The sequence below is a fragment of the Chinchilla lanigera genome, unplaced genomic scaffold (genome assembly GCF_000276665.1).
Source record: "Chinchilla lanigera isolate Chin_1 unplaced genomic scaffold, ChiLan1.0 scaffold00012, whole genome shotgun sequence".
In the NCBI taxonomy this organism is placed as follows: Eukaryota; Metazoa; Chordata; class Mammalia; order Rodentia; family Chinchillidae; genus Chinchilla; species Chinchilla lanigera.
In genome coordinates this window covers 23150399-23176780 of record NW_004955413.1, presented here as the reverse complement: position 1 = coordinate 23176780, position 26382 = coordinate 23150399, and the positions used below count along the sequence as shown (strand labels likewise).

Genomic DNA, 26382 nt, shown 5'->3' with positions numbered 1-26382 from the left:
GCTGGAGTCTGTCTTTGTGTTCACACAAAGCGATGACCCCAACTGACAGCATTTAACTTTGAACAGATTGATAAACATGTCCAGCTGCCACAAGAGCGGCGTGCATGTCCAGCTTTCAAGTGAAGACAGCCGCCCTTCAGATGGAAATCTTCCTCCTCGCAGAGACTAAACTCGTCTCTTGCAGTCTGTGTCACTGGAAAGCCGCACTCAGAGAATTAACGCTTTTGCTCCTTGAATTATTTGGTGAACTGAGACTTCAATTTTGAATCACAAAAGCAGCGTCATGGGGCAGGAAATGTACAGCTTGTCCCCAACACATGAAGAAGGAACAAGGACAGACACGGAGGGCTGGCCACTGTCACTGAGGGCAGACAACTGTGGTGGTCCTTGTGGGGGTCGGGGGTCTTGAGCTAAGTCAGGAAGCAGCATCAGGACTTGGTGCGTGTGGGCCCAGACACAATCTCTTCAAAAGAGATTCCAGGAAACAGCGCACACAGCATTAAATCAGGGCTGTTCAGCTGAATTCTGTTAGCGTCGCAACTGAATCTCCATGGCAATTCTGTTTAGATTTCCCAATTGTATAAGAGCTATAAGTGTAAGTGTGAGAAACTTGCACCTAGTGATATGTTTTTATGTTTTAAGTACCAGAATTTTAAGAAATCTGTCATCTTGCAGTGCCATGAGAATTAGCTTCATTTAACACAGCCCTACACTGCTTGGGTCTGAGGCACCTGCACGCAATGGAATGAGGATGAAATTGGGGACACTTAAACCCTGCCTCTGCCACATAGACCCTGTGTGACCCTAGGTAATCGCTTAGCCTTTCTGGGGCTCGGTTTCCTCACTTGAATGGGAGTAATAACCCTGGCCTTGCAAGCAAGCTGGGAGACTTTAAAAGGATCTTCGAAGGAAATTGCAAAGCACAAAGTAGGCCTATTCACACACATCAGATTCTGCCCAGCACCTGCCTGCAAGACCCTGCCGTTTCCCTCCTTCCGTTCTGAAGCGCAGGATCAGCCTGGGACAGCAGCTACAGCCGGGAGCAGCACCAGCTCTTCCCTGATCCGGTCTGGTTCTTTCTCCCAGGCTTGTGAGAGCCAGGGGTGGGTAAGCCCTAGTGGAAGGTAGGGGCAGAGCAAAAGGATACTTGCCTCCCCAGGAAGAGGAGAACCCTTTGCTCAGGAGAGGCAGCAGGAGGGCCTGGCAGCAGATCAGGGCAGCCTCTGCAGCCGGGCTGTGACAGAGCAGCAGCTGCCTCCAAGGGGCCACGCAGGCACACTTGGCTGCTCTCCTCTGGGCTCCATCCCGCTCCCGACCAGCCGAAGACGTGGCCATATGGCAGCAAGCTCCCCACCGGGAAGAAAGGGAGGTCGGTCCCACCAGGACCCAAGGGGACAGAGTCACACAGGGGAAGTCAGCGTGTCCTGGACCCAGAGTCCTGAAACCCATCCAAAGCCAGCAGGTGTCACCAGCACGCAACTCACAATTCCCTACCTGTTCCTCCCCCACATCCTCCCCTGCATCAAGGATGGCGCATGCCCACAGGAAGCCAGATGACCCTCCAGCGTATGTTTATTGATCAGCTACTATGCCAAGTAGATGCAGCACAGTCCTCACATTTACACTCTTGGCAAGCAGCTGAAACCCACGGGGCTTTTCAGGCTTAGATTGATGGAGAACCGTTACCAGCTCCCGGAATGTGGCAGGTGCTCCACATAAATTATCTCAACCACTCTTCCCAGAAATCCTCAAAAGCAGGAGCTACCGCCCCAGTCATCAGGTGAACAAACAGACTCAGGGGAAGTAAAGAGTTGAGGTGAGAACATCAGCCCTGTCTGCGCACCATCTGACTCCAAAGCCCGCAGCTATCCCACCAGAACATATCCATTGCCTGTTGGATTCCAGCTGGGAAAAAGACATTAGTGGTTTATTGAATATCTGTTAAGTGCCAGGAATTGAGTTTTATGTGATTTCCTTTGTTTTCTTTGTAAGAAGCCTATGAGACTGATATGATTATTGTCCCTTTCAGATGAGGAAACTGAGCCTCAGATAACATGGGTAATTGACCTGGGGAAAACTAGCTGGTTCATGACAAAGCCAAGGTTCACATGAGGTCTGTCTGCTTCCAGAAGTTGGGGTGCCTCCCTGGGGCCCCTCCCCAAGCAAATAGCCAGATTATACCAACTCCAGCATGACTAGAAGGTAACCAGATAGAACAGCTCCACCTGCCACCAGCTAACATGCACAGAGCATCTGCAGTTTTCAGCCACTACTGGGCTCTGAAATGGTATTTTTTGAAACTAGCATCTGAGCTAGATGTGGAAGTACAAGCCTGTAATCTCAGCCCTCTGGGAGGCTGAGAAAGGAGGATCACAAGTTTGAGTTCAGCCTGGGCAACTTAGCATCTTAGTGAAACCCTGTCTCAAAAAGAAAAAAAAGAGGGGCAGGAGATATAGCTCAGTGTGAAAACCCTGAATTCAATCCTCATAAGTGCGTGTGTGCACATGCACGTGCGCTCAGTTCCTAGTCCCCAGCAGGTAAATATGAGATTGAAACAGGAGGTACTAACTGCACCAGTGCTCTAAGACAGGAAGATAGGGAAGTCAACTTTCCCACCACATCTCCTCAGTTCATCAAGTTCCTAGTCAGCTACAACATGAATTCTACAAGGAGGACTTCACCTAGCTCCCAGACTAGGTTGCCTCCTAGCTACACATCTCTGGAAGTCACAGACTTTTCTCCTTTCTAATACCCATCACAGGCACCATGTCCTGATCGATGTATGTGCCCCCCCCATCATGTACTCCTTGAAGGCAGGGGTGGTATCAGATTCATTTACCACTCTCACCAGTTCTTGACATTCTTCGTGCCCAGAACAGTGCCTGACACAGAGTAGAAAATAAACTGCTCATGAGAGAAGAAATGAGTAATGACTTAGGAAAGAGGGATTTTAGTTGTACCTTGAATAACATGAAAGACTAAATGGCACCATGAGAAGGGAGAGGTTATTTGGAGCAAAGAGAAAATTCCAAGCCAAACATCAGGACAAAATGGTACTGGGCCAACTGGATATCCATGTGAGGGAAAAGAGCTCAATCCCTACCTCACACCACACAGAAAAAAAATCAACTCTGGGTAGATGCAGATTTAAATGATAAAGGTCAAGCAACAAATCTGTCCAGATCTCTACTGCATTCTCTCTAGTCTCTTCTCATGAGGAGGACAGACCAACACCAGCAAGTGGAGACAAGTAAAATCCATTGAACCCCAAGGCTTTAGACCATGTAGTGCTGGCTTCCCAGGATAAATCTCAGTGATAGATGTTTAGCATAAATTTCACCTAAAATCACGAGAAAGGCCTCAGAAGTGCAAGGTTGGAATCCTAAGGAAGAGGAATTTTGATCGTAACTCAGTATTTAAATGACACAGCAACAGCAAACCTTTACAGAATTCTTCATATGTGCCAGGCACTTCTCTAAGCATTTTACCAAATTAACTCATTTGGCCTTCCCCCAACCTAATACAAAGTATGCCTCACTTATCTCTGTGTCATTCATGAGGAAGTCAAGACAACACAAGATTAAATAATTCAAAACCATTGTCATTTGAGGAATATCAGATTTGGAGTCTGATGATTGAGCTTTTTAGGTGGGTTTTTTTTTAGGCAAATTATTTTGTTTTTCTGAACCCTAAGTTTGAAAATGAAAAGAAAGATTCTAACCTGCAGCATGTCTAGCTGCGAGGCATAAATGGGGACACATTCTTACGTAGAAATGCAGCAAATCAGTGAGTTTCTTCTTTTTTGTTTTGTTGTGGTTTGGTTTTTGGTTTGGGGGAGGGTTGGCTTTTTTATGAGACAAGGTCTCACTATGTAGCCCAGGTTTGTGTTGAACTCACAACAATCCTCCTGCCACAGCCTTCCAACTGCTGAGATTACAGGCATGTGTCACTACATCCAACTCATATATTTTTGAGACAGGGTCTCACTGTGTAATGCAGACTGGCCTTGAACTCACTGTGTAGCCCAGACTGGCCTCAAACTCATAGGGATCCTCCCGTCTCACCCTCCCAAGTGCTGAGATTACAGGCATGTGCCACCACGCCCAGGGTTCCTTCTTTTTAACTAACACAGTTGTGACATTATTTCCCTGAAAAGCAGAAAGGTGAATTGTGCAGTGTTCAAGTGATTTATTCATACATTCCACAAATACTTAATTATTACCTGTGTGCCAGGCACCGCAGTGGACATGATACAGTAACAATGGGTAAAGCTAAGACCCTGTCCTTGGACAGCTTCCAATCTCGTGGAGGAAGGAAGTGAACACATAAATGACAAGTAGTAAGAAGAAAATTAATTCAGTTTAAGGAACAAAGGGTTCTAAGTAGTGATTTTTTAAACTAATAAAAATTTTTAAGAGAACACTAAAAGTGATACAGAATTTCAAAACAAGATGATAGGAAATCAATAATGGTTGTTATATTGCATATTATTATCTTCAAAGTAGTTGTTCAGATTACCAGATATAGGCATGCAAAATTCATCAAAAGAACACTAAGCATTAACTGTTCCTTTCAACAAACAAATAGAAATTAGTAGTACAATTATCTTAGCTATCTTGTGTATGTATATATTTTTCCCTTCCTTCCTTCTTTCTTTCTTTTTGCCTTTCCCTCATCCCAGTCGTTCTTTCCTTTCAAGCAGTTTCTTTCCCTTTCACAATCTCTATTGTACCTTTCAGATTTTATTTACTGTTTCAGTTTCTTATACCAAGGAGACAATACGATGTTTACACATGCAGGTCTGATTTATCTCACTTATGAGTATGCTCTCTAGTTGCATCCACTTACCTATAAAAGCCTCGAGTTTATCTTTCTTTATAGCTGAGTAAAATACTCCATTGTATAAAAATACCACATCTTTTTGATCCATTACTCAGCTGATGGGCATTTGGGTTGTTTCCAAGATTTAGCTATTACAAATCGTGCTGCTATAAACATGGGTGCACATATATTGCTGTGGTATGATGTTTTCAATTCTTCTGGAAAAATATGCAGAAGAGAAATAGCTGGATTGAATGGGACCTCTAATCCTAGTTTTTTTAGGAATTTCCACATTGATTTTCACAGTGGTTGTACCAGTCTACACTCCCACCAACAGTGGAGAAGAGTTCCTTTTTCCCCACAGCCCCTCCAGCATTTGTTATTGGTAGATTTCTTGATGATAGCCACTCTTTCTGGGATGAGATGGAATCTCAGTGTTGTTTTAATTTGCATTTCTTGAATGACCAGTGATGTTGAACATTTTCTCATGTATTTCTTTGCCGTTTGTATTTCTTCATCTGAGAAGTGTGTATTCGCCTCAGATGCCCCTTTTTGTATTGGATCTTTGAATTTGTGGAGTCTGATTTTTTAAAATTCTTTATAGATTCTAGACAGAAGTAGAGACAGTTACCTAAAATTTTTTCCCAGTTTGTGGTTTTTTTTTTTTCACTTTGTTGGTGATTTCTTTTAAATATGATGCTTTATTTGGCCAGTAAATAACCAATAGCAGATATAATTCTGAGAATGACCTAGTGATTTATTATCTGAATGAAATGAGAGAGATGTCCAGAGGGAAGTAAGGGAAGAACATTGGGGGGAAATGGCGCATTGAAGGACAACTGGGAAGTCAGTGTGGCTGAAGCAGAGTGGAGTGGAAGAGAGGCATCGAGTGCAGCAGATAAACTAGGTCAGGCTCTGTAGACATGGTACCCATGAGACACACTAAACATACACTCTGCCAGCAATTCATGCAGATAGCTCATGGGTCTGCTTTGTATGAGACTCCAGCCAATCACTGCAAACTTTGTATGTACATTTTCCTTCCCAACCAACCAGATTTAGCCTTCTATTCTGTAGTGGACCTATGGCTGTGAATTCATTCAGACATTCACCGAGCAACTGGTGTAAGGCCAGGCACTGGCTGGGTGATACAGATACTCTGTGAACAAAGCACACAGAGTCCCTGCTCCAAAGACGGCCATCCCATAGAGAGGAGGACAGGAAGTAAGCAGAGTCACAGCGCCTGCTGACAGAGGCCTTTGTGATCCATGTGGCACTAGTGAAGCGGTGGGACAAAGACAAGAGGAGCTAGGAAAGGTGACATTGGTTTTGCCTCCAGACTCTGAAGCATCATCTTTTCTGTGCAGCCGGCTGGACCATGGGTCAATGCTGCCGATTCCAGGTCACAGCTGGCAGTGGGCAAATGGGTCACTGTGAACCACAGAAAATCCCCAAGTCTCATTTCAGTCAATAGATGTCATCCAGAGCTTCTCCCTGGCTACACTGAACCCAGCTGGTGGATTATGGCACCACAGTCCCCACTGCCTGCTGCTCCTACTGCCCTGCCTGCGCCCTGTGGACAGCTCACAGACAAGGGCAGAGATGGAGACAGGAGCAGGACGGCAGCTTCTACCTGAGGCTGCACCTTAAACACAGCAGCCCTTAGAGCTCTCCAGGGGAGAAGCTGGCAAGGAACGGGCCAACAGGCATCTAAGGTGTTGTGGTGTGTCACCAATGGGAGAGTTGGGGTCTTTGGGGTGATCGTGGAGGAGGAGCAGCCTTTGAGGAGGACTCTGATAGGAAATCAGGTGCTAGCTGAATGCTAAGGCACCAACCATGAAGATCCAGAGATGAGGTTATGGGAGGCGGATGGGAATGGAAGGCCAGGCAGGGAACACATAGAAAAGTCTAGAGATAGGAGGGGACATGATGGGTCTGGGGACTTACAGCAGCTTATGGCTTCTGAAGAGCAAAGCACCAGTCAAGCTGGGGTGGATCCTACAGTCCACAACCAAGAGTTTGCGCCCCATCCCACAGGAAGGGGGGTGGCACCCAGAGAGCAGTGGCTCAGACTTCACCTTTGTAAGCCATAGTTGGTGTAGCTGAGAGGGAGGCGGGGAGGCTGGCTGGGGGTGGAAGGTGTTACAATAATGCCAAGGAAAGGGACGGTGCCCTGGACCAAGGCATGAATGGCTCAGGATGAAAGAACAGGTGAGCTGGTGGGAGTCAGAATGCAGAAGTAGAAATCAAGGACAACTCCCAGAGTTATGGGTCGGGAACAGGCTGGATGAGGATGTGGTGTGTTGAGAGGGTCTGTGGGAAGAGCACCTGGGGCAAACAGACACTGGGCTCAGGGTGAGATCCAGATATCTGTGGGGTGTTAATAGGAAACAGTCAGTGAACCAAGAAATCAGGGAGAAGGGGATGGGTCTGGGTGCAACATGATGACTCGTGAGTCATCGAACATAGATGAAGACAGAAGGCAGGAAACGGACTTCTCCATGGGACATGTAGAGAGTGAAAAGAGAAGGCCAGGGCAGGGCCCCAAGGACAGCACTTAGAAGACCTTCAGCGGGGAGGAGCTTGCCGAGGATCCTGAAAATGAGCAAGAAGAAACTAAGCATTAAGGAGTCCCAGGTGCCCAGGGAAGAGGGTGTGTGAGGCAGCCAGAGGGTGTGTGTGGCTGCATGGGCAAACTGATGTCAATAGGGTGAAGCAGAGGCAAGGGGGACATTTGCAGCAATGCCTCCCACACTGGCACTCAAGGAAAACACAGGCGTGGGAAAGCTTTGTACCCTACTCTTTCATTGCCCTCTGCTCTCTCTGTGTGAAAGGCCAAGCATGAAATCAAAAATTCATTTAGTGCATTGTTTACCAAAGGGTAATCCAAAGAATCTGGCTTGTGAGATAAAACACACACACACACATACACACACACACACACACACACACACAGAGTCTGCAGTGAAATGAGTTTTTTGGAAAGATTGTGCACTAGATTCCCACGTTAGAGTTTGACAATGCCATAAGCATAGTAAAGGCTCAGACCCTACGGTACAGCAGCCTGCTTAACCTCATTTAGCCTGGCATTTCCCAAGCTCACCTGGCAATGGAATCTCTTTATGTTTTACCTCCTACTAGCATGTCTGAAGGCTGATGTCAGCAAAGTACACCTTGGGAATCTCAGGATTAGTGGAAAGGGACATGTCTAACTGGGTGTGTAGTGACTGTAGCTGGTAAAGCATCGGCAAAATGCATCCTCTCTCAGCTTCAACACAAAGGCTTCCTTCATTTGGGTTCCTTCATTTACTCATTGATTTTAAATATATGAGGTGCCTGCTAAGCGGTGGCATAGCCTGACATGTGGCAAAGGTGGAATGTTTGAGGAGACCTGGAGAGGGTATCGCTTGAGCATGTGTGTAGGAATGTGGTGAGACACATACCTGGCCAAATGTGGTTCCTTGGCAGGAATAGGGGAAGAAACATCACCGTGAAGCCACCTTCTCTCCTCCAAGAAGAGGAGATTTTGGGGTTCCATAAACAGTATGCAAAACACTGAGTGATAAAGGCCATAAATAATCATGATAAGGACCTCTAGGACCCAGGAGACTGGAGATGCTTACCCCAGGCAGAGTAAAAGGCCATTCTCAATGTGGTTGTACTTGCCACTATTTTTAAACACTTGCTGTGTGTCAGACACTTCCATTAATGATGATGATGATGATATAATAACTGCTAATGCTTATTGAGTTCCTACTATGCACCAGATACTCCTCTAAGTCATTTACAAATGCAAAGTAAGAATGTATTTACTCTTCCAACAAACCACTAGACACTTGTATTAATCAGATGTCCATCGCTGTGACAAAACACCTGAGATAAACAACTTAAAGGGAAGAAAGGTTTGGCTTGGCTCAAAGTGTCAGAGGTTTCATCCATAGTCACTTTGCTCTGTTTGTTTTGGGCCTGTGGTGAAGTGGAGCATGACAGGACAGAGTGTGGTGGAAGAAGGTGCTCATCTCATGGCAGCAAAGAAGCAAAGAGAGACAGGAGCGGGCAGGGTCCCAGTGTCCCCTTCAAGTGCACATCCCTCATGATGTCACTTCCTCCCTCCAGACTCCACCTCTTAAAACTTCCTCCATCTCCCACCCACAGTGCAGACTGACAACAAGCCTTCAACACACAGCCTTACGGGATCATTAAGGTCCAAATCATAGCCAAAAGGGATGCTGCCTGCCTGTAATCTAAGCAATCTGGGAGGCTGAGGGAAGAGAATCAGGAGTTCAAGCCCATCCTGGGTAATTTAACAAGACGCTATCTCAAAAATTAAAGAGGAGAACACAGGGCTTGGGGTGCAGTGCTGTACGAAAGCCTTGGTTCAAACCCCAGTATCACCAAAGGGGGAAAAAAAAAAAAGACACTAACCCATAATAATCCTAGCCATTTTATTCCCCCAGATAAGGAAATTCAGGTACTGAGAGTTGGCATTTGTTGACTAAGGCCGTGGCTAGTAAGTGGCAGCTTTGAGATTTGAACCCAGTCGGTCCGGTTCTTCTGGCTACTACACTCTTACATGTTATATTCTATGCCTGTTGAAAGTGTCCTGCTGGTACTTGAATGTGAACTGCTGGAGTCTAAAGTGTTAACCATGAACACCCTGGGGCCACCCACCCTATTCGTGGGTGACTGTAATTCGTGGCTCTTTAATCATCACAACCCTTTGACATAGGTGTTATGAACCCCAAGTACAGAAGAGGCTCAGCGTATTACAGACGCAGCTCACCACAGACAGCACTGAGGCTCCTGAATTCAAAGCTCGTGGTCTCAGGTCTATACTTTCCTGCCCCCAAGACTGCTGTCGTTTCTATGTCTTGGAACTGGGATGAAAGTCAACAGATTGTACAACTGTGCAGAGCTGGGCCTTAACCAGAAGGAGCGGGCGCTGGCCGTGGTGCTGAACGCACATCCTGGAGACATTCTGGTCAGCAAGCTAAAAGCCTTGAGTTTCCAGGGAGGCCCAAGAGATCCCAGAGGAGGGGCCAGATTGGCCAGAGAAGTGCACAGGAGGGCGACTTGGAGCCTTTTGGACCACGGGGATTCCATCAGCCCATATTTAATGACCAGGGTAGCCACATAGGTACATAATTGTAGCATGTCCTTCTTGGCTGAGATCCCAAATATGGTTGTTTACCAGTTTCCTTCAACCCTGGGTGGAAGGCCAAGTGGACTTAAAGACAGTTCCCTGTCCCAACGTTGGTCTCGGAAGAGTCCTCATGTGACCTGGGTCGTAGGCTTGAACCTCAAGTAGGTCAGGTTCACATCATCTTTCTAAGGTCACAAGCTACAGCCCAACGCTAATAAATGCAGACTTCCAAGCACAGAACCGACCAGGACCCTCCACCTCCCACTCCAAGAACTGCCAAAAGGCAGTGCCTTTGAGCCAGAATCTGCAGAGAACAGGCATGCAGGCTAGGAAGTGCCATCCCAGCCCCCACAGCCTCTGGGCAGCACTGCACATCCCCACACACAAGACCCTTAAGTAGCTCCTAATTGAAGGGCTTGCCGAGCCCTCTGTGCATTGTGGATCTAATTAAGTTCCGACATCATATCAAATTGAATCCTTTTATTAAACATTTATCTTCAGATTGCAGAGTGTCACAACACCACATTGTTTTAAGTGACAGAAATGCAAACAGCATTTGCCTTCTCAAAGGCAAGCAGAGCAGCAGAGTGCAGGCCAGAGGTGGTGGCAGGGCACCTCTTCCCCGGGCCTGCTCTTCCCCAGCGAGGCAGCAGAGGCCTGGGTGATCCCCTAAGAGTTTGCCTGCATCTCTGCCACACATACGCAGTGACCAGTGAACCAGCTCAGCGTCCGTGCTCTGTGTCCTCACTGAGCTGTCTAAATGAGCTGCAACTTCTCATGGGGATTTTTCTCCTCCTTGGGGAAGCCCTTCCTTCTCCCAGACCATGATGGAGAGGTAGAAGGTAGTCCGCTGTCTCGTCTGCTCCTGTCTATGCACAGACTGGTTTGCTGGGGGGAGCCAAGCTCACTGGGTCCAGCCCTCTGTCCTCACCCTATCTCTCAGACTGTGAAGCCCTCAGAGCAAAGATTCTGACTTTCTCATCTTATCTGCTTCCCTCACCCAATCCCTGGCTCTGAGAAGGCTTCCAAGTGCATTTAATCAATCAATTAATCAATAATTAAAGACCAAGTCTTGCCTTCCACTTTGTAGTCTCTTGAATTTACCCCTGCCAAAAGGGGCCAAGTCATAAGGGACTGACTCCTGCCAATTAAACCCATCAGAGGCCCGCATTTCCATTTATCCAAATGGCTTCTGGGGCAGATTGCTCTCTCCTGGACAGGGGACATGCTGAGGACATCAGAAGCCCTGCACGTGGGCAGTCTTTCTTCCCTCTAAATGATCAGTCTGGATCTTATCAGACCTCTGGAAACACCACGACTTATATCCTGTTCCTTCCAGGCAGGCGCTTTGCCGCTGAGCCAAATCCCCAGCCTATCCTGTTCCTTCTAGCCTCAATGAATCCCACCATTCTTATCATAGCAACAATGGCAGTAATAACAGCTAACAGACACTGAGAGCTTGAGTGTGCACTGTTCTAACAGCTTCGCATGTATATTAACTTCTTTGACCCTCACAAGAAACTGTGAAGTATGTAAGGTTATTTTCCCATTTTTCAGTAAAGAAACTGAGGCCCAAGAGGGTAAACAACCTGCCCAAGGCTTACACCCAGTAGCCTGACAGCATTGGTCTTGAGTCTGATTTAAAATAATAGCTGGCAATGTACCTCTATGAGCCTCCATTCCTCCCTGTAGAATGGGCTCATTAGTAGAACCTAGCTGAGGCACTGATGTGATAATTAAATCTGCAATATGTGCAGTATTGACACCAAGGACTTTTAATAAACATTAGAGTCCCCCACAGCCACGGAGGGAAGAAGAAAGTTCAGTCCCTGTCCTTGATGCAGTCCTATTAGGAAAGTAACACGTGAAACTTGAAATAACAAGACGAGGCAGCAATACAAGAGCTGTCATGGGGTAGCTGGTGGTTAATTGCCAGATGAGGGATCTTGCAGGTAAAAACAGAGAGGAAGGGAGGGAGAGGTGGTGCTGGGCTGTGAGGGTCAAGGAAGGCCTCTTAGACTCCTAGCCTCTAAGGGATGGCAGGAACCTCAGAATCCCAGCCTCTATGGAATCCTCAGCATCCCTAAGGGGCAGCCAACCACCTTGTGCTTGGACCCTTCAGGACCAGGCAGCTCACTACCTTGGGAGGCAGCTCTGGAAACCACAACTCGGACATAGGTACCGATCTGACATCTTCCCCCCGCTACACAGGGCCAGGATAGGATGAGGGTCAAAATGGGAGGCACTCTCTGCACTCCTTAAAGGCAGCGCCCAGGCACCTCACCTAGTCCCAGCCCTGCCTGTAATTTCCGCCCCTGGCTCCAGCCTCTCCCCTCCTGAGTGAAATGCACATTGTTTCCCATTGAGAAGAGGAGAGAAGGTGCTGCATCCCGCTGGGAGAGAAGATCACAGTGAAGGCTGAGCCGAGATGATGGAAAGCCAGGGTCTGACCGTCTGGCCGGCTGTGGCTGGGATGGCGCTGTGCCACAGGCCACAGAAGTCATGCAGATCAAGCAGGAGCGTGTCTTTGGCTTGGAAAGGGAGTGTGGTTAGATGGGTGGCTCCACCTGCGGATCCTTGTTGCCCGAGCAGTCTCCGCCCTCTGGGCCACCAGCCTGAATGCACGTAAGGGATGAACGTGAACCGAGGGGCTCCTGGGGGGATCTGTGGCCAAAACTTTGGTGTGCATTGTACACAGCAGGTAAGGCCACTGGGGTCTGCTCCCTCCATGGAAGGACCTGGGATGCTGGCTCCCGGTCTTGTCCCTCTGATCCATTTCCCATTAAAGCACCAGGGTGTTGTCCTAAAGCACAAATTTATCACATTAACCTTCCACCTTCCGCCCCTCAGTGGCTTGGTCCAAAGTTTAGTTTGTTTGTTCCTCACTACTAGGAATTGGAGCTGGGGCCTCCTCACTGAGATAGAAAGATAGATAAATAGATAGATGGTAGATAGATAGATAGATAGATAGATAGATATAGATATAGATATAGATATAGATATAGATATAGATATAGATATAGATATAGATATATCCACTAAGTTGCTAAGTTGCCCAGGCTGGGCTTAAACTTGCCATCCTCCTGTCTCAGCCTCCCAGATTGCTGGGACTATAGGCATTTGCCACCATGCCCAGCTCCAAATTTATACTTCTCCACACAGTAACCAATCCAGGGTGGTCCCTTCCCTGGCTGCACCTCCGTCTCTGCACCTCTGAGGTGGAGAAAATACCAGTCCCTGCCCAAACAGATTTTGTGAAGAGTCAGGGTCCCAGCATAGCCTGTTCCGGGCTGGGGGTGGCCTCTTCCCCACCACTCAGCCTGTGGTTTCCACGCTGGGTCAGGTGCATTTGTTACTTGTCTTGGGGCACCTAGGCCCCTAGTTCTTGGGGATGAGGACTCCTGCGTATGATCCTCTCTCTGTCACACCTCAACACCACCCAGGAGGTCCTTGATGGGAAGTCAGGGACCCACCGAAATGCCGAAAGCGGGACGACTTGTCCGGGAGCACATAGTTACGAGGCAATGGGGAGGGACTGAGACAGCTCTCTCATGAGTGGCTCAGCCACTTCCCCAAGGCTGGCTGAGAGGAACTAGAGCCAGCGACACATGACAGCATTTCTTCATTATCCGCCCACTCCTGGGGCTCTAGGGCAGACAGGGTCATTTGCACAGTCCTGCCTGTACGATCACCTCGTCTTTAGTGTCCTCTTCTCACATTGGAGTGGGAATGCTGAGGGTGGGGACTGTGTGGCCCGCTGTACCACAGGGCCCAGCAAAGTGCAACAGCTCCTGTCGCTATGGAGTGCCTGCTAGGTGACAGGGACTGTGCTAAGCCTTCGCCTTGCAGGATTTTGTGCAATACACACAGTCCTATCAGACAGGTCTGGCTGTCTCCCATTCTACAGCTGGGAAGACTGAGGCCCAGGGGGATTCCGTGGCACAACTGAGGCACAAATCCGGGCAGCCAATGTGGCTGACCACTGAGATTCACTGCTGTCTAGTAGAAGAGCTGAACTGAAATGGGCTCTCTGCGGGGAAAGTTAACCAAATGTCCCTTCTTGGTGTATGACAACACCCAAACCTACAGACCAGCTTCACAGATTACATTTGAGATTGGCTCCTGGCCCTGTAGAAGCCCCACAACCCCAGCAGGAGCAGCTCCAATCAGACTGCAGCGTGAATAGCGCCCGAGACTCCCCTGGGCGCTCTGAAAGCTGCCCGGAGTGTGCACTCATTTCTGCCCTGCTCCAGAGCTAGAGCTCCCCCACAGCCAGCCCCCTGTGTGTGGCCCTGACCACCATTGGAGCCTTTTCCCCAGTGTCCGAGCACCCACAGATCTGGGCTCACCGGTCCTCCCTGGGATCTATTACACCCTTCCTCCGTCTGGGGTCACACCCGCCCCCAGCCCCTTCCCGGCTCCCGGAGCCTGAGGCCGGCTTACCCCGCGCATGCTCATTCTCCATCTTCCCCCAAGCTCTTTCTCTCATTCACGCAAGAGCCGGCACTGAAAGGGTAAAGCTGGTCCAAACAAAGAGGTTGTGGGCAACACAGCAACATCTGTTCATTTGTTCAGCTGTCAATTATTGAATAGATATTTAGTGAGCAGGTACTACGTGCCAAGCACTGAAATTTCAATCGATTGTCTTTGATTTAAAAAGCAGTTTAAAACATGTTTAGTATTAAATACACATAAGAGACTACTTATGCAATCAACAAAATGGGAATTGGGGGAAATAGTTGAGATATATACAAGATATATACATAACTCAGTAGCAAAAAAAACCCATATAATCTGATTTTAAAATGGGCAGAGGGCCTCAACGGACATTTCTCCAAAAGCAACATAAGAGTCACCCTCAAAAAGGCACATGGAAACCACTAAGAGACGCCATGTCACACAGTAGGAGAGCTATGTCCAGAAAGGCAAGCAATGCCAAGTGCTGGCGAAGGGGTGGGGAAAGGGAGCCCTCGTGCGCTGTGGGTGGGAGTGTGCATTGCTGCAGCCACAGTGGAAAATAGACAGAGGCTCCTAAAGAAATTAAAATGAGATCCACTGCATGACCCAGGAATCCGTGTCTGGGCACACAGCCAAAGGAGAGGAAAACACCACCTCCCACATTCATGGCAGCAGTAGCCAAGATACAGAAACATCCTGGGTGTCCACCAACAGACAACTGGCTAAGAAACTGCTATACATGCATCCACACACATGGAAGAATATTATGCAGCCTTTAAAAAGGAAGAGACCCTGCCATTCACAACATGCATGGATCTAGAGGACATTATGCTAAGTGAAATAAGTCAGACAGAAAGAAAACTAACACATGATCTCACTTATAGGGAGACTGTTTTTAAAGTTTAAATATATGAAAGTAGAGAATGGAACAGTTGCTACGGAAGAGTGGGTGGAGAATGGAGAGACACAGATCAAATGATACAAAGTAGTAAATACATAGGCTGAATAAACTGAAAGGTCTGATGTGTCCTTGGCACAACAGGATCTCTAGTCCGCCATTTTGGCTGAGATCACAGCCGCTCTTGGGGGCAGTTGGGTAGCAATGTGATTTGCTCCACTATAGTGACTGTTTTATTACACGTACCTGAGGGGTCTTAGAGCAGCCTGTTGTACTCCATAAATATATACCATGAAACTTATTTTTTTAAAAGATAAGATAAAAAGATTCTTAACCCACATTGTTAGGGCCAGGGATGTAGCTCAGTGGCACAGGGCCTGCCTGGCAAGTAGGAGGTCCTGAGTTCAATTCCCGGTACTCGCCCCCCACCAAAAAAGGAAACATAAACCCACATTGTTGTGTTCCATAGGGTTAGTTGGGCTATGAGGTACTTAATGCAAATAAAAAGGAGTTATTTCCCTGTAACTGCACAACTCTGGACACGAGCCGTGCCAGGCTGGCAGACCCACCAGAGCGCCTCTATCTTATTTACCCCACACAGTGCCCCAGCCTCTAGGCAAGACAGTACAGAGTTCCACAAGCCACGTACCAGGGCCAAGGGCCACAAGGGCACACCCCCTGTCCTGAAGGACAGCTCTTGCCATGTCCATTGGTCAGAACGGAATCACACAGGACCATCTCTAGCTGCAACAGAGGCTGGAAACTAAAGTCTCTACCCTGAGAAGCCAGGCTCCAGAGAAAACGTGGAAAGACGGACAGGACAGGCTATTAGGACACAGCCAGCCAGCTCTGTCGCTGCAAGGGGTGAGGCACAATAATCAAATGAAACTCATGCACTCACCACCAGGTTAGAAAATGGAGCATCCCCAGCTTGTTAGAGTTGCCTGCCCTCCCTGCCTCGGGCAAACGCTGAAATCTTGTGCTTACATTTCCTTGCTTGACTTTCCCATTTACACAACACACACACACACACACACACACACACACACACACACACACACGCACACACACACACACGGAGTCAGCAGATGCATCTGTGGGTGCTGCATCTGCCCTTGCTTGAAAGGACTCGAGCTGCCTCAGATCTTGGTAGCCATGGGAGGTCCTAGAACCAACCTCCCACTGACATCTAGGTTCAGCCAGCAGTTGGAGATGATCTACCAACTAGTTGTACGTGTTTTTAACATTGCGGAAGTGACGTCATGCTGCATGTGTCTTTCTGCAGCTTGATTTTTTCGGTTGTCCAATATTATGTTTGCGGCTCGTATCTGAGTTGTCGTGGGTAGCTGGGGTCCACTCAGTCTCACCACTGTGGAATCACTGTCACATTCCTATGCTCCGAGGCACTGTCACTCTTCTGGCAAAAGAAAATATGGTTTATTCCTAGTGTGCATTATGACAAACAGCGCTGTTAGAAACTTTCCCATCTATATTTTCTGGCGCATACATGCAGGGGTTTCTCCAAGACACATTTCTAAGAGCGATTGCTGAGTTGTGGCATACACATACATCTTGATATTGTCAAATAGACTTTTAATAATAGAAGTACAACAGATCCTGCGCCCCGGGGAGTCTAAGATTTGACATGCTGCTCATCTGTTTAAGAGAACTGGAGTATGCAGCAGACACACACGGGTTCCTTGGTTCATTTGTTCAGTAAACTTTTGTCAGGTACCCATGATCATTCATTAAGAAGTCCGCCATTAAGGTAATGATGATTTTTTAAGGAAAAAAAAAAGTCAGAGGCTGCAGGAAATAAACCCACCAGTAACAAGGCAGATCGCAACTTCAGAACCATTGCACCGCACATGTGGGCATCTTAGAGTCGTGCCAGGAGCTCTCTGTAAGAGATCTGCCTTTGAGAGTTTACAGATGTGCAGCTATTTGTTCCCAAGTGACAATCCGAAAGCAGAATAGGATCAAGGCAGCTGCAAGGTGCTCGACAGCCTTGTTATGTAACCCAAAGTGAGGTCCCCTCTGAGAGCATCTGAGGAACGTAGGGGTTCTGGTGCCTCCAGCCACCCCCACCCCTGAGAATCCAGCTTAGCACGACGAAAATCTGAGCTCTGAGTGGCACCGCAGGGAAGCGTTGGGGAGGAAAAGTCTTCCCAGCTGAGGAGGTGGAGAAAGGCTCCCAGAAAGTGCCGTCTGCAGAGGAAACAGGAGGAGGAAGAACATTACAGAGGGCAGCTCTAGGGTAGGAATCACCCAGGGCATCCCTTCTGTCGTCTCAGTGAGTCTTCAGAATCAACCTCGTAGCACAAAGATAAATATCACTGTCTTTCACCGAGGAAACAGGCACAGAGAGGTCATGCAACATGCACAGACACACACAGCTCATAGCCAGCTGCAGAGACGTGAGATCTCTCTGAGTCCAGAGCCCAATACCCTTCTCTACACCCCATGGAAAGAACTAAATAAGTCGCTGTGGGGACCAAAGTCAGGGCAAGATACAACATCCGACAACCAAGCGCTTCCTGTGTTCAGCCCGGAGCGCTGATGGCCTTGGAGAGTACCAGCGCAGAGCCCTCGGAGAGAGAAAATTCAGGGAAGACAGCAGACTGAACAGACTTCCTACCCGTCCTGCTCCTGCCAGGAGCCTGCCCAGTACCCAGCACAGAGTAACATTCAAAACTATTCATTGAGTCTTCCAGGTATAGGGTGCACTCCTGTAATCCCAGCACTCGAGAGGCTGAGGCAGGAGGATCGTGGCAAGTTCAAGGCCAGCCTGGGCTTTACAGTGAGTTCAAGGCCATCCTGAACTACATAGCGAGACTCTGCCTCAAAAATAAAAGAACTATCCACTAAATGAACGAACAAATGAATGAATGAATGGAAGAACAAACGAATGAGTAAACTGAGGCACACCACGCAGACTCTCCTTCTGAACCTTCACACCAGCTGGTGGTGGCGCTGTCCTGAGCATAGTGGGCTCCGTCCAGGAGCAAGCTGGCCATGGCCCACCCTTCCCAGTCTCCTAAGTCCCCACTGTCAGAGAGAGCCCTGCCAGGAAAGCAAAAAGCCAGGAGCAGAAAAGTTTTAAAGCACAGAAAAAGCAGTCCCACCAAACCCTTCATTTGCCTCACTTAAAAAATTACTTCGCCAGCCTCCTCCCCAGGCCTCCTGGCTCCAAGTCGGCTCTTTCAGTTCTCATGAATATGTGAAAATAAACCAGCAGCTGCGCGGCCCCTAATGACCAGGTTTACAAGGAGCTTATTGTAGCTAAAGAAACAAGACAGCAGTTGGTGTTGGGAGATATTAATGTGCTTTTGACAAAGCTGATGAAACCTCTTTTTAAACTACTTAATACCTGCAAGCCCAAAGTCCCAGGAAGTTCCCGGAGGCAGAGCTCCAGCTGCCAGAGGTGCAGCCGCTGGCTCCAAGTCCTTGGGCTTTGGGGCAGGTACCGCACCCGGCCCTTGTCGTTGAGGTGTGGTCGTTGGGTGTGGTCGTTGAGCCCCTTGGCTGCGGGAGACTCCCCTACACCTCCTCCCTCCCAGCTCCAAGCCAGGCCCGTGGGGGACCCAGCTGTGAGATGTCCCCTCCTTCAATGAGCTCAACCCTGCAGGGTCTGCTCCGCTGCCTCTCCAGCCACCCCGGCCAGCTACCCCAGGCATCCAGTCTCAGACCCCCAATTTGTCACAGCTTTGGAGCCTTGGACTCCCTCATCCAGGGCTGCCTTGTGTCCTGCCACATACTGGGAAATGTGTAACAGACAGCTCTGGGGAGGGGGCGGGGGAGATCTGAATTGTAGCAACTGCCGGTTCCCAGAGTGTAAATACTCCCGCCCTGGCCGAGTTCAAGCGACGAGAATGAGAATGCAAGTCAGGGACAAGCACCGCTCATCAGCCCTGCAGGGCCCACGCACTCTGGAAGAGCTTCTCTGGCCCAGCACTGCTCGTCCCCCTTGTGTATCCAGAGCTTCCCTGACCACTCTTGCTGGTTCCTCCCCCTAAAAGCCCCCCACTTCCTCCTCGCACCCCGGCAAACACTAGCACACGTGCCCACCTGCACCCCCCGCCTAGCCCCTTCCCCTCCTCTGCAGCACCCGGTCTCCTCCCAGGACTGTGGCAGCGCCCACGTGCACCTGACCTCCCTGGGCCCTCGGTGGGCTCCGGCCGCTCTGTTCTCTGTCACCGCACACCTCGCCACACCACTGCATGTGTGTTCTGTCTCCTCGCCCAGCCTGCAGTACCTTGAGGGCAGAGTATATTCACTTTCCTCTGTTTGCTCAGCAGGTTGCATGGAGCATGGCATACAGTTGGTGCCACATAAATGTTAGTGGCAGGACTGTGCTCTCATAATGCCTGGCACGCCCTTCTAATATAGTATGTGAGCGGTTGCGCTCTCGTCCATTCTGTACTTTCTGTCTGTCCCTCCAAAGTGCGAGCCCATGAAGGGCAGAGGGCAGGAGAAAATCCCCTCTACCTCTGGAATTTGTGTCCAGGTGTCAGCAGAAGCCCCATCTTCCCCGCCTCCTCTCTGCTTGCTGGCTGGAAACACGTCTGTCCCCACGGCACCACACCCGCCTCAGCTCACACCAGGATCCCTCCTGCCCCCAGCCAGGCCTCCCCAGCCTGCTGCTCCTGGGAGTTGTTTCCATGCCCTTCTCCCACTCCTCCCCACCCCAGCCCCCGCAACTTCCCGCACCCTTCAGGTTGCCTGGGGTCCCCCTCTTCCCCTGCAGATGCCAGCCCTGCCCGCTGCCCCCCTGTCCCCCGCCACCCTGTCATCCTTGGAGACTTCAAAGCTGGCAGCCAGTAGCCCATTGCCTGGCCTTGACCTCTCTCTCCCTCCCAAGGATCCGCCTTGGCGTGTCATGCTGCCCCCTGGTTGTGAAATGATGAATAACTATTGCACCGACATATCCTGCCCAGGGCAGGGAAAAGAGCTGAGCTCTGTCCTCAGGACCTGCAGCTCTGCACGCCCCAAGGCCCAGTCTGATCACATCTGGCCCTACAGCGGGGGTGGGCAGAAGAAACAGCTGTTTCCCGCTGGCTCTCCCTAAGGCTCCGGCCCCTCACCCACTCTCCCCAGGGCTCCCTGCAGGGTCGTCCTGCTCCAGGCCTGGCCTCCTGGGGCTGCCAGGCACGGAATCCAGGGTCAGTTTCATAGATCTGCGAACACGGATGCACAGTTTAGAAAACCGCACACTTGCGGAGACCAACAGCTCTCCCTGCAGCAGAGAAGACGGGGCAGCATCTGGTGCTTCTCCCCGTGTCAAATCGCAGCCAGACAGGGCCATCATTTAGCTTGTAACAGCCTCATCATCAAAAGATCACACCAATAATTTCTAAAAACCAACCACTGATTTGCGGCTTATTAGGATAATTTGCTGTATCATTTGCACTTCGACTTTTAACTGGCTAGGCCATTTCTTAATATATACTTGATGTATACAGAAAGTAAAGGCGCGTGTTTTCGTTCTGCCTTATTATTAATTTGTATGACCTTTTCAGTTGCCGAATACATTGACTATCATCCTTCTTGCCACCTGAGCCACCCACGTTCCTGGTCTTACCCTCAACCTTGAAGTTACTGATAACCACACGCGCACGCACACACACCCCAACAATCCGTCGTTTGCACCCCATTCCTTCATGCCCTTGCCTAACTGTCCCAGCTCTGCTCCCTGAGCCCGACTCTGACAATTCCCTGACGCTCAGCCTAAGGCTTCCAATGCATTGGCCACACACACACACACACACACACACACACACACACACACACACACACAGAGCCACATACACCGTCTCACAGTCCCCCATTACCCAGCAGCTTAGAGGCACACTCCATCTTCGCATTCACCCCAAGCCTCCTCATGGTAAAGGCGAGTCCTCAACCACACCACACCTGCACCCTGCTGGAGAGAACCCCGAATCCCAAGAGGGACCTGGAGCCACCAATACACACGCAGCGTGTCACCCCCTGTACAGCCCGGTCTGTCCCTACTCCAGGCTCCTGGGGGACATTTTACCTCCATCGTCTTTCCTCAAGCCTCCAGCCCTTCCACCCCTCCTCTGAGGATACTGCTTCCCTTTTCATGAGGAAAACAGCAGCAACCAGCAGGGATGTATCACAAGCTGTACCTACCACATCCACCACAGGTGCCAACTCTTTGTGCACCTACCCTTGTGCTTGTGTCCTGGACCTTGTCCCCTCTCACTCAGCTCCCTCCTTTCTGTGGCCTGTCCTTTCTTTCCTCTCCACCAAACATTCCGGTGGGCATCATCTCCCCTGACCCACACTGCCAAGTGGGAGTGGACACTCCCTAGCAAGGTGTAGAGGGAGGTCAAGAGACAGCAACAAAGGATGTGGGGTGGGGCTAGGGCAGTAAGACCAGCATGTGCAAAGATCCTGTGGTAGGAAAGAGCAGGACATGAGAGAAGACCAAGAAGAATGGAGAAGGAGGAAGTGGGTGGAGGTGAGACCCAGAAAAGAGAGAGAGAGAAAGAGAGAGAGGTCAAGGCCTCCTAAAGGTGGTGAGCTTTAAGCTGGTGTGTTTTAAGCTGGTGGCTATAGGATCAGATTTTCATTTTGAAGGATCTTTGAGATTATTCTATAGGGAGGCGAAAGAGTGGGTGCAAAATGTCAGTGGGGAGGCTACAGTGTCACCCAGGGGAGCTCATTCGATGGAGGTGCTGCCCACAGCAAGGCAGGGGCAAGGAGAGGTACTGTGACACTCCCGCAGGCAGGACACGGACAGGATGAATGGCGGTGAGGAGGAAGAGCCGTGGGCAAGCATGGCCAGGCTCAAGCTTGCAGAGGGAGCCTGAGGGGTGCTCACCGAGCCAGGCTTGAGGGAGAGACTGTGAGTCAGGGTGCCCAGCACAGGGCTCAGAGGAGAGGTGCAGTGGCTTGCGATTCCCTCCGACCTCTGCAGGTGCATCTCCTCAACCTTGCTTTGTGCCGGAAGCCACGGGTCCCAGTGTGACTGGGGCCCAGGCTCGGCCCAGAGCAGCCAGTCAGGGAAGCAGGTGTAGGCGTGGCCTCCGGGATGCAGCTGCTGCCCTTGAATGAGAGACCAGAGCAGCACCACCTGCCAGCCCTGGGTCCCCAGGGGAGCTCTGACCCCAATTTGTTAGGCACCTGAGGGCACATTGGTAGGAAGGACTCTCTAAGAGAGCCTCCTGGGCCCGTTCCTTATAAAGATGCCTGGCTCTGAGCTGATTGAATTGAAGGAAAATGAAAGTGCTTTGCTAAGTGCTTTTCACCCACTCTGATTTGTAATTTTAACAATAGGGAGAATTTTTTATCTACTTTGCAGCAATTTTCAGGATAGAGAAGGGAGAGGAAAATGTACGAGTGATAAGAACAATGGTGTATCAGGGGGTGGGCAGCCCAGGCCTCCTGTGTACACCCCCAGAAGCAGGAGGTAGGAGAAAAAAATGTAGGGAGGCTGAAGAGAACGAAAGGCCAAACCACTCAGTGATCTGCCAGTAGGTGCGTTTGGACTCCGTGAGCTTCGTTCAGTGCTGTGACCAGAAGTTCCAATGCATGCTGGGAAACTGTTTAAGAAGCCAGGAAAGTTGGTGAATTTGGTGCTGGGACAGTTTGTGTGTGAATGGGAGCAGGGCTCCTCTTTACAATGGGCACCACATGACAGGAAATACATAAAGTGCTTATTATATTCATCTAGAATGCATACACATACCTGTCTGCTGGCTATAAGAGGCAGGTTAGATATCCCTTGTCCAAAGTACTTGGGACCAGAAGTTGGGAATCTCAGATTTTTTTTTTATTTTAGAATATTTCAGATACATAATGAGATATCCTGTGGGATGGGACCCAACTCTAACCATGAAATTCATTATATTTCATATACATATAACCTGAAGGTGATTTTATACAATATTTTTACTGTGCCTATGTTTTGACTATGCCCCTGCACTGGAAGTCGAGGTGGAATTTTCTACCTGTGGTGTCAGGTTGGTGCTTAAAATGTTTTGGATTTTGGAGCATTTCGGCTTTTGGATTTTTGACTTAGGAATATATATATATAGGTCTTTGTAATGATGCCTTAAAATTTCTCAGTGATATCGATGGTACATAATAAAACCAAGTCCTACTTGTGGCACCTTCAGACTCTACAAAAAAATAAAGTGCAAACAGGTGCTAAGGACTCCACCAGTTAGGTGGTAGTAGCCAGTGTTATAGACAATCCCCAAACGTCTGTGGCTGAACCTAGATCCATTCCCTCTTACACCAGAGCGCTCAAGGACTGAGTGCACCTGGTACCATTCCAAGCACTGTGTGTGGGCCCTCAGATGGGGAAACTGAGTCAACACAAGGAAGCTGGGCTGCACCAGGCAGCCTGACCACAGATCCTGCATCTGGGCCTGGCCCAGCCTCCCAGCATTCTTTTCCGTTCATTAGTGGCACCTCTGCTGGTGCTGGGCTCAGGACAATGCATGAGACAGACAAGAGTCCCGCCACTGTGAAACAGATACGCTAGCAACTGTAAATTGGACACTCTTCATCGGTGTGATAAAGGTTGCCTTGATAGTTCATGAATTCACTCAGTGAATGTTGGGGAGGACCTACTGGGGCCTCGGGCTTAGAGTTGGCCCCTGGACTGGTTTGCCACTGCTCAGCCATCATTCTGGAAATATCTAGGCCGTAGTGTGAGCCTTGACTGCATCATGTCCTAGCCACAGATCATGAGCCTCCCTGAGCCTCAGTTTCTTTGTCTGTAAAATGGGGTGATGACACCCCTCTCCCAGGCCTGAGCCAAAATGAGCTGCTATAGAAGGGCTCAGGCCCCATGGGGACTCAGCCTTGGGGATCCCCAGAGCTGTCAGGGCCTGGGATGCGAATGTCACCCCCTGCAGGTGGGCACAGGTTCTACAGACTCCACTGAGGGCCCTGCGGCTGACTGCTGCTGCCAGTCTGAGGTCTGCCTTTTTGGGGAATCAATCTGCAGTTTTCTCACATGCAAGACACAGGGCGACCCCCCGCCAAGCTGGGGCACGGGCGCAAGGGATGCACGTCCATCAGCCTCCTTAGCGAGGCCCAGGCCCAGAATGAAACTTCAGCCTCTGCCAAGCTCAGCTAATCCTCAGCAGCCGCGACGCAGGGATGGAAGGCAGGGTTTTGAAGTCTTAGCTTTAGATCCTCTCCGCAGTGCTGCGGTGTGTGTGTTTTGATCCGCCAGGCAGATGTCCAAACAGACAAAGCGATCCTTTCCTCCGGGGTGAGCCGAGCTTCAGAAGAGCGAGGAGTCGGGAGGGGGCTGGGGCGCGGCGCCCCGCAAAGGACCACGGCTCACGCGCTCCTCTCCTCTGTTTTGCAGGGAACTTCAAAGGCCTGTGCAAGCAAATCGATCACTTCCCAGAGGATGCAGATTACGAAGCTGACACAGCAGAATATTTCCTCCGTGAGTTGCACAATCTTTTAATCTCTCTCCAGGTGGCGGGTCCTGTGCTTCCTTCCTTCAGAGAGCCTAGGATCAGGCCCCCTGCGGGGCCTGGTCTCTGCAGAGGACAGGGAGAAGCTGTACCCAGCTGCTTTCTTTCCTCCTCTTTGGAGAGCAAACCATCATGCGTGCTGTTCCCTCTGCCCGCAACACCCTTCTTTGTCTCGCAAACTCCTATTCACCCTCCAGGCTCAAGTGAAACATCACCTCCTCCAGGAAATGCCCCGCCCCCTGGGTAGGTTAGCCATCCCCCAACTCCCAGAGGCAAGGACCCTCTCTCTCTTTCTTCTCCATTCTGTCCCCAGCCCAGCACGAGTATTTCTTAAGCAAATTAGGGAGAAATTCCACCAGCCAATACTAGAGCTTGGAACTTCCACTAAGGGTAAAAAAAAAAAAAAAAAAAAAAAGAAAAAAGAGTTGTTTTTTTTTTTTTTCCTTTTCCACCGCAAGTCAAATCAAAGTTAAATCCCGATGTAACAGCTGTGATCTTAAATCCACCTGAGACATATTATCAGGAGACAGCATTCTGCGGCCCCAGGGGAATTTCTCAAGCATCAGCAAAAACTAACAAGGCTCCCTACTCCCTGAGAAAGGGATTTCCCGGAGACAGGCTGAGAGCCCTTGAGGCCTGGGCCCGCAGAGCTGAAGGCTCTCAGGCCGGTACCACCTCTGCCCAGACAGTCTGCGCTCAGCCTGTGCTCCTCCACCCTCCCCCCCGCGGAGTGGTTAGCGTCACCCTCAGATCGTTTTTATGAAAAATGTAGGAGACATTTTATTATATGGATTGCCCCTGTCTCTTTCAATAATTACTCCTCACATCAAAGCCAGCGCTCAGGTCAGCCTGGAATCTGGCTTCATTGAGAAGTCCATGGAACATGAAGCCGGGAAGCTGGAAAGAGAGAGAAAGGGAACAATTTTTTTTTTTTTTTTTGAAAGGGAAACAACATCATACCATGCTTGTCATTTCCTTTTACGAATTCCCCTAAGACGTTGCTCTGAAATAGAACTCCCACAGGGACACGGGGTTGTCACTATCTGTTGCTGTGTGTGGAGCTCTCAGTCAGCCTGGTCTTAGTATAGGAGACCAGCAGGGCAGTAAACATAAATTGAGCACCTGCTGTATACAAAATCTCACGCCCAGTGCTGGGGAGGCCACCATGGCCAAGCAAGATCATCCCTGGCCCCCCCAAAGGGCACACCTGGCCAGTGGGGTGGAGGAGGTGTATCAGGGAAACAGCTGGACTCAGGAGATGAAGTAGAGGGGTGTGATTGAAGCTGAGCCCCACTCCTGGCACAATGCTCCTGGCTACAGATCTCACAGCTTAGTGATGATGTGACATTTTACCGGCCAGGTGGTAAGCTCCTTGGAGGAAGAATCTTGCCTCATCTCCTTGCTGCCCCCAGAACACAGTAGGTGCTTAATAAATGCATTTTGCTCAATAAAGGAAAAACATAGGGTTCTCCAGTGGCAATTCCCACCAACTGTATGCCTCGGTTTCCTCCACATGTTTTTTTCTTTTTTTTTTTTTTTTTTTTTTTAGGTCAGTGTTTGAGGAATGAACTGATATTCGAAAAACAGGGGTTTTC

General features: G+C 49.5%; 1 protein-coding gene across 1 annotated transcript in view; it reads left to right on the top strand.

The window, feature by feature from the left end:
- Cacng2 (calcium channel, voltage-dependent, gamma subunit 2) overlaps positions 1–26382 on the top strand; it is a 111863-nt gene that overhangs the window by 71451 nt on the left and 14030 nt on the right. Inside the window, exon 2 of the mRNA XM_005379165.2 lies at positions 24673–24756. Coding sequence (XP_005379222.1) covers positions 24673–24756 — 84 coding nt within the window. The remainder of the gene's footprint in view (positions 1–24672; positions 24757–26382) is intronic.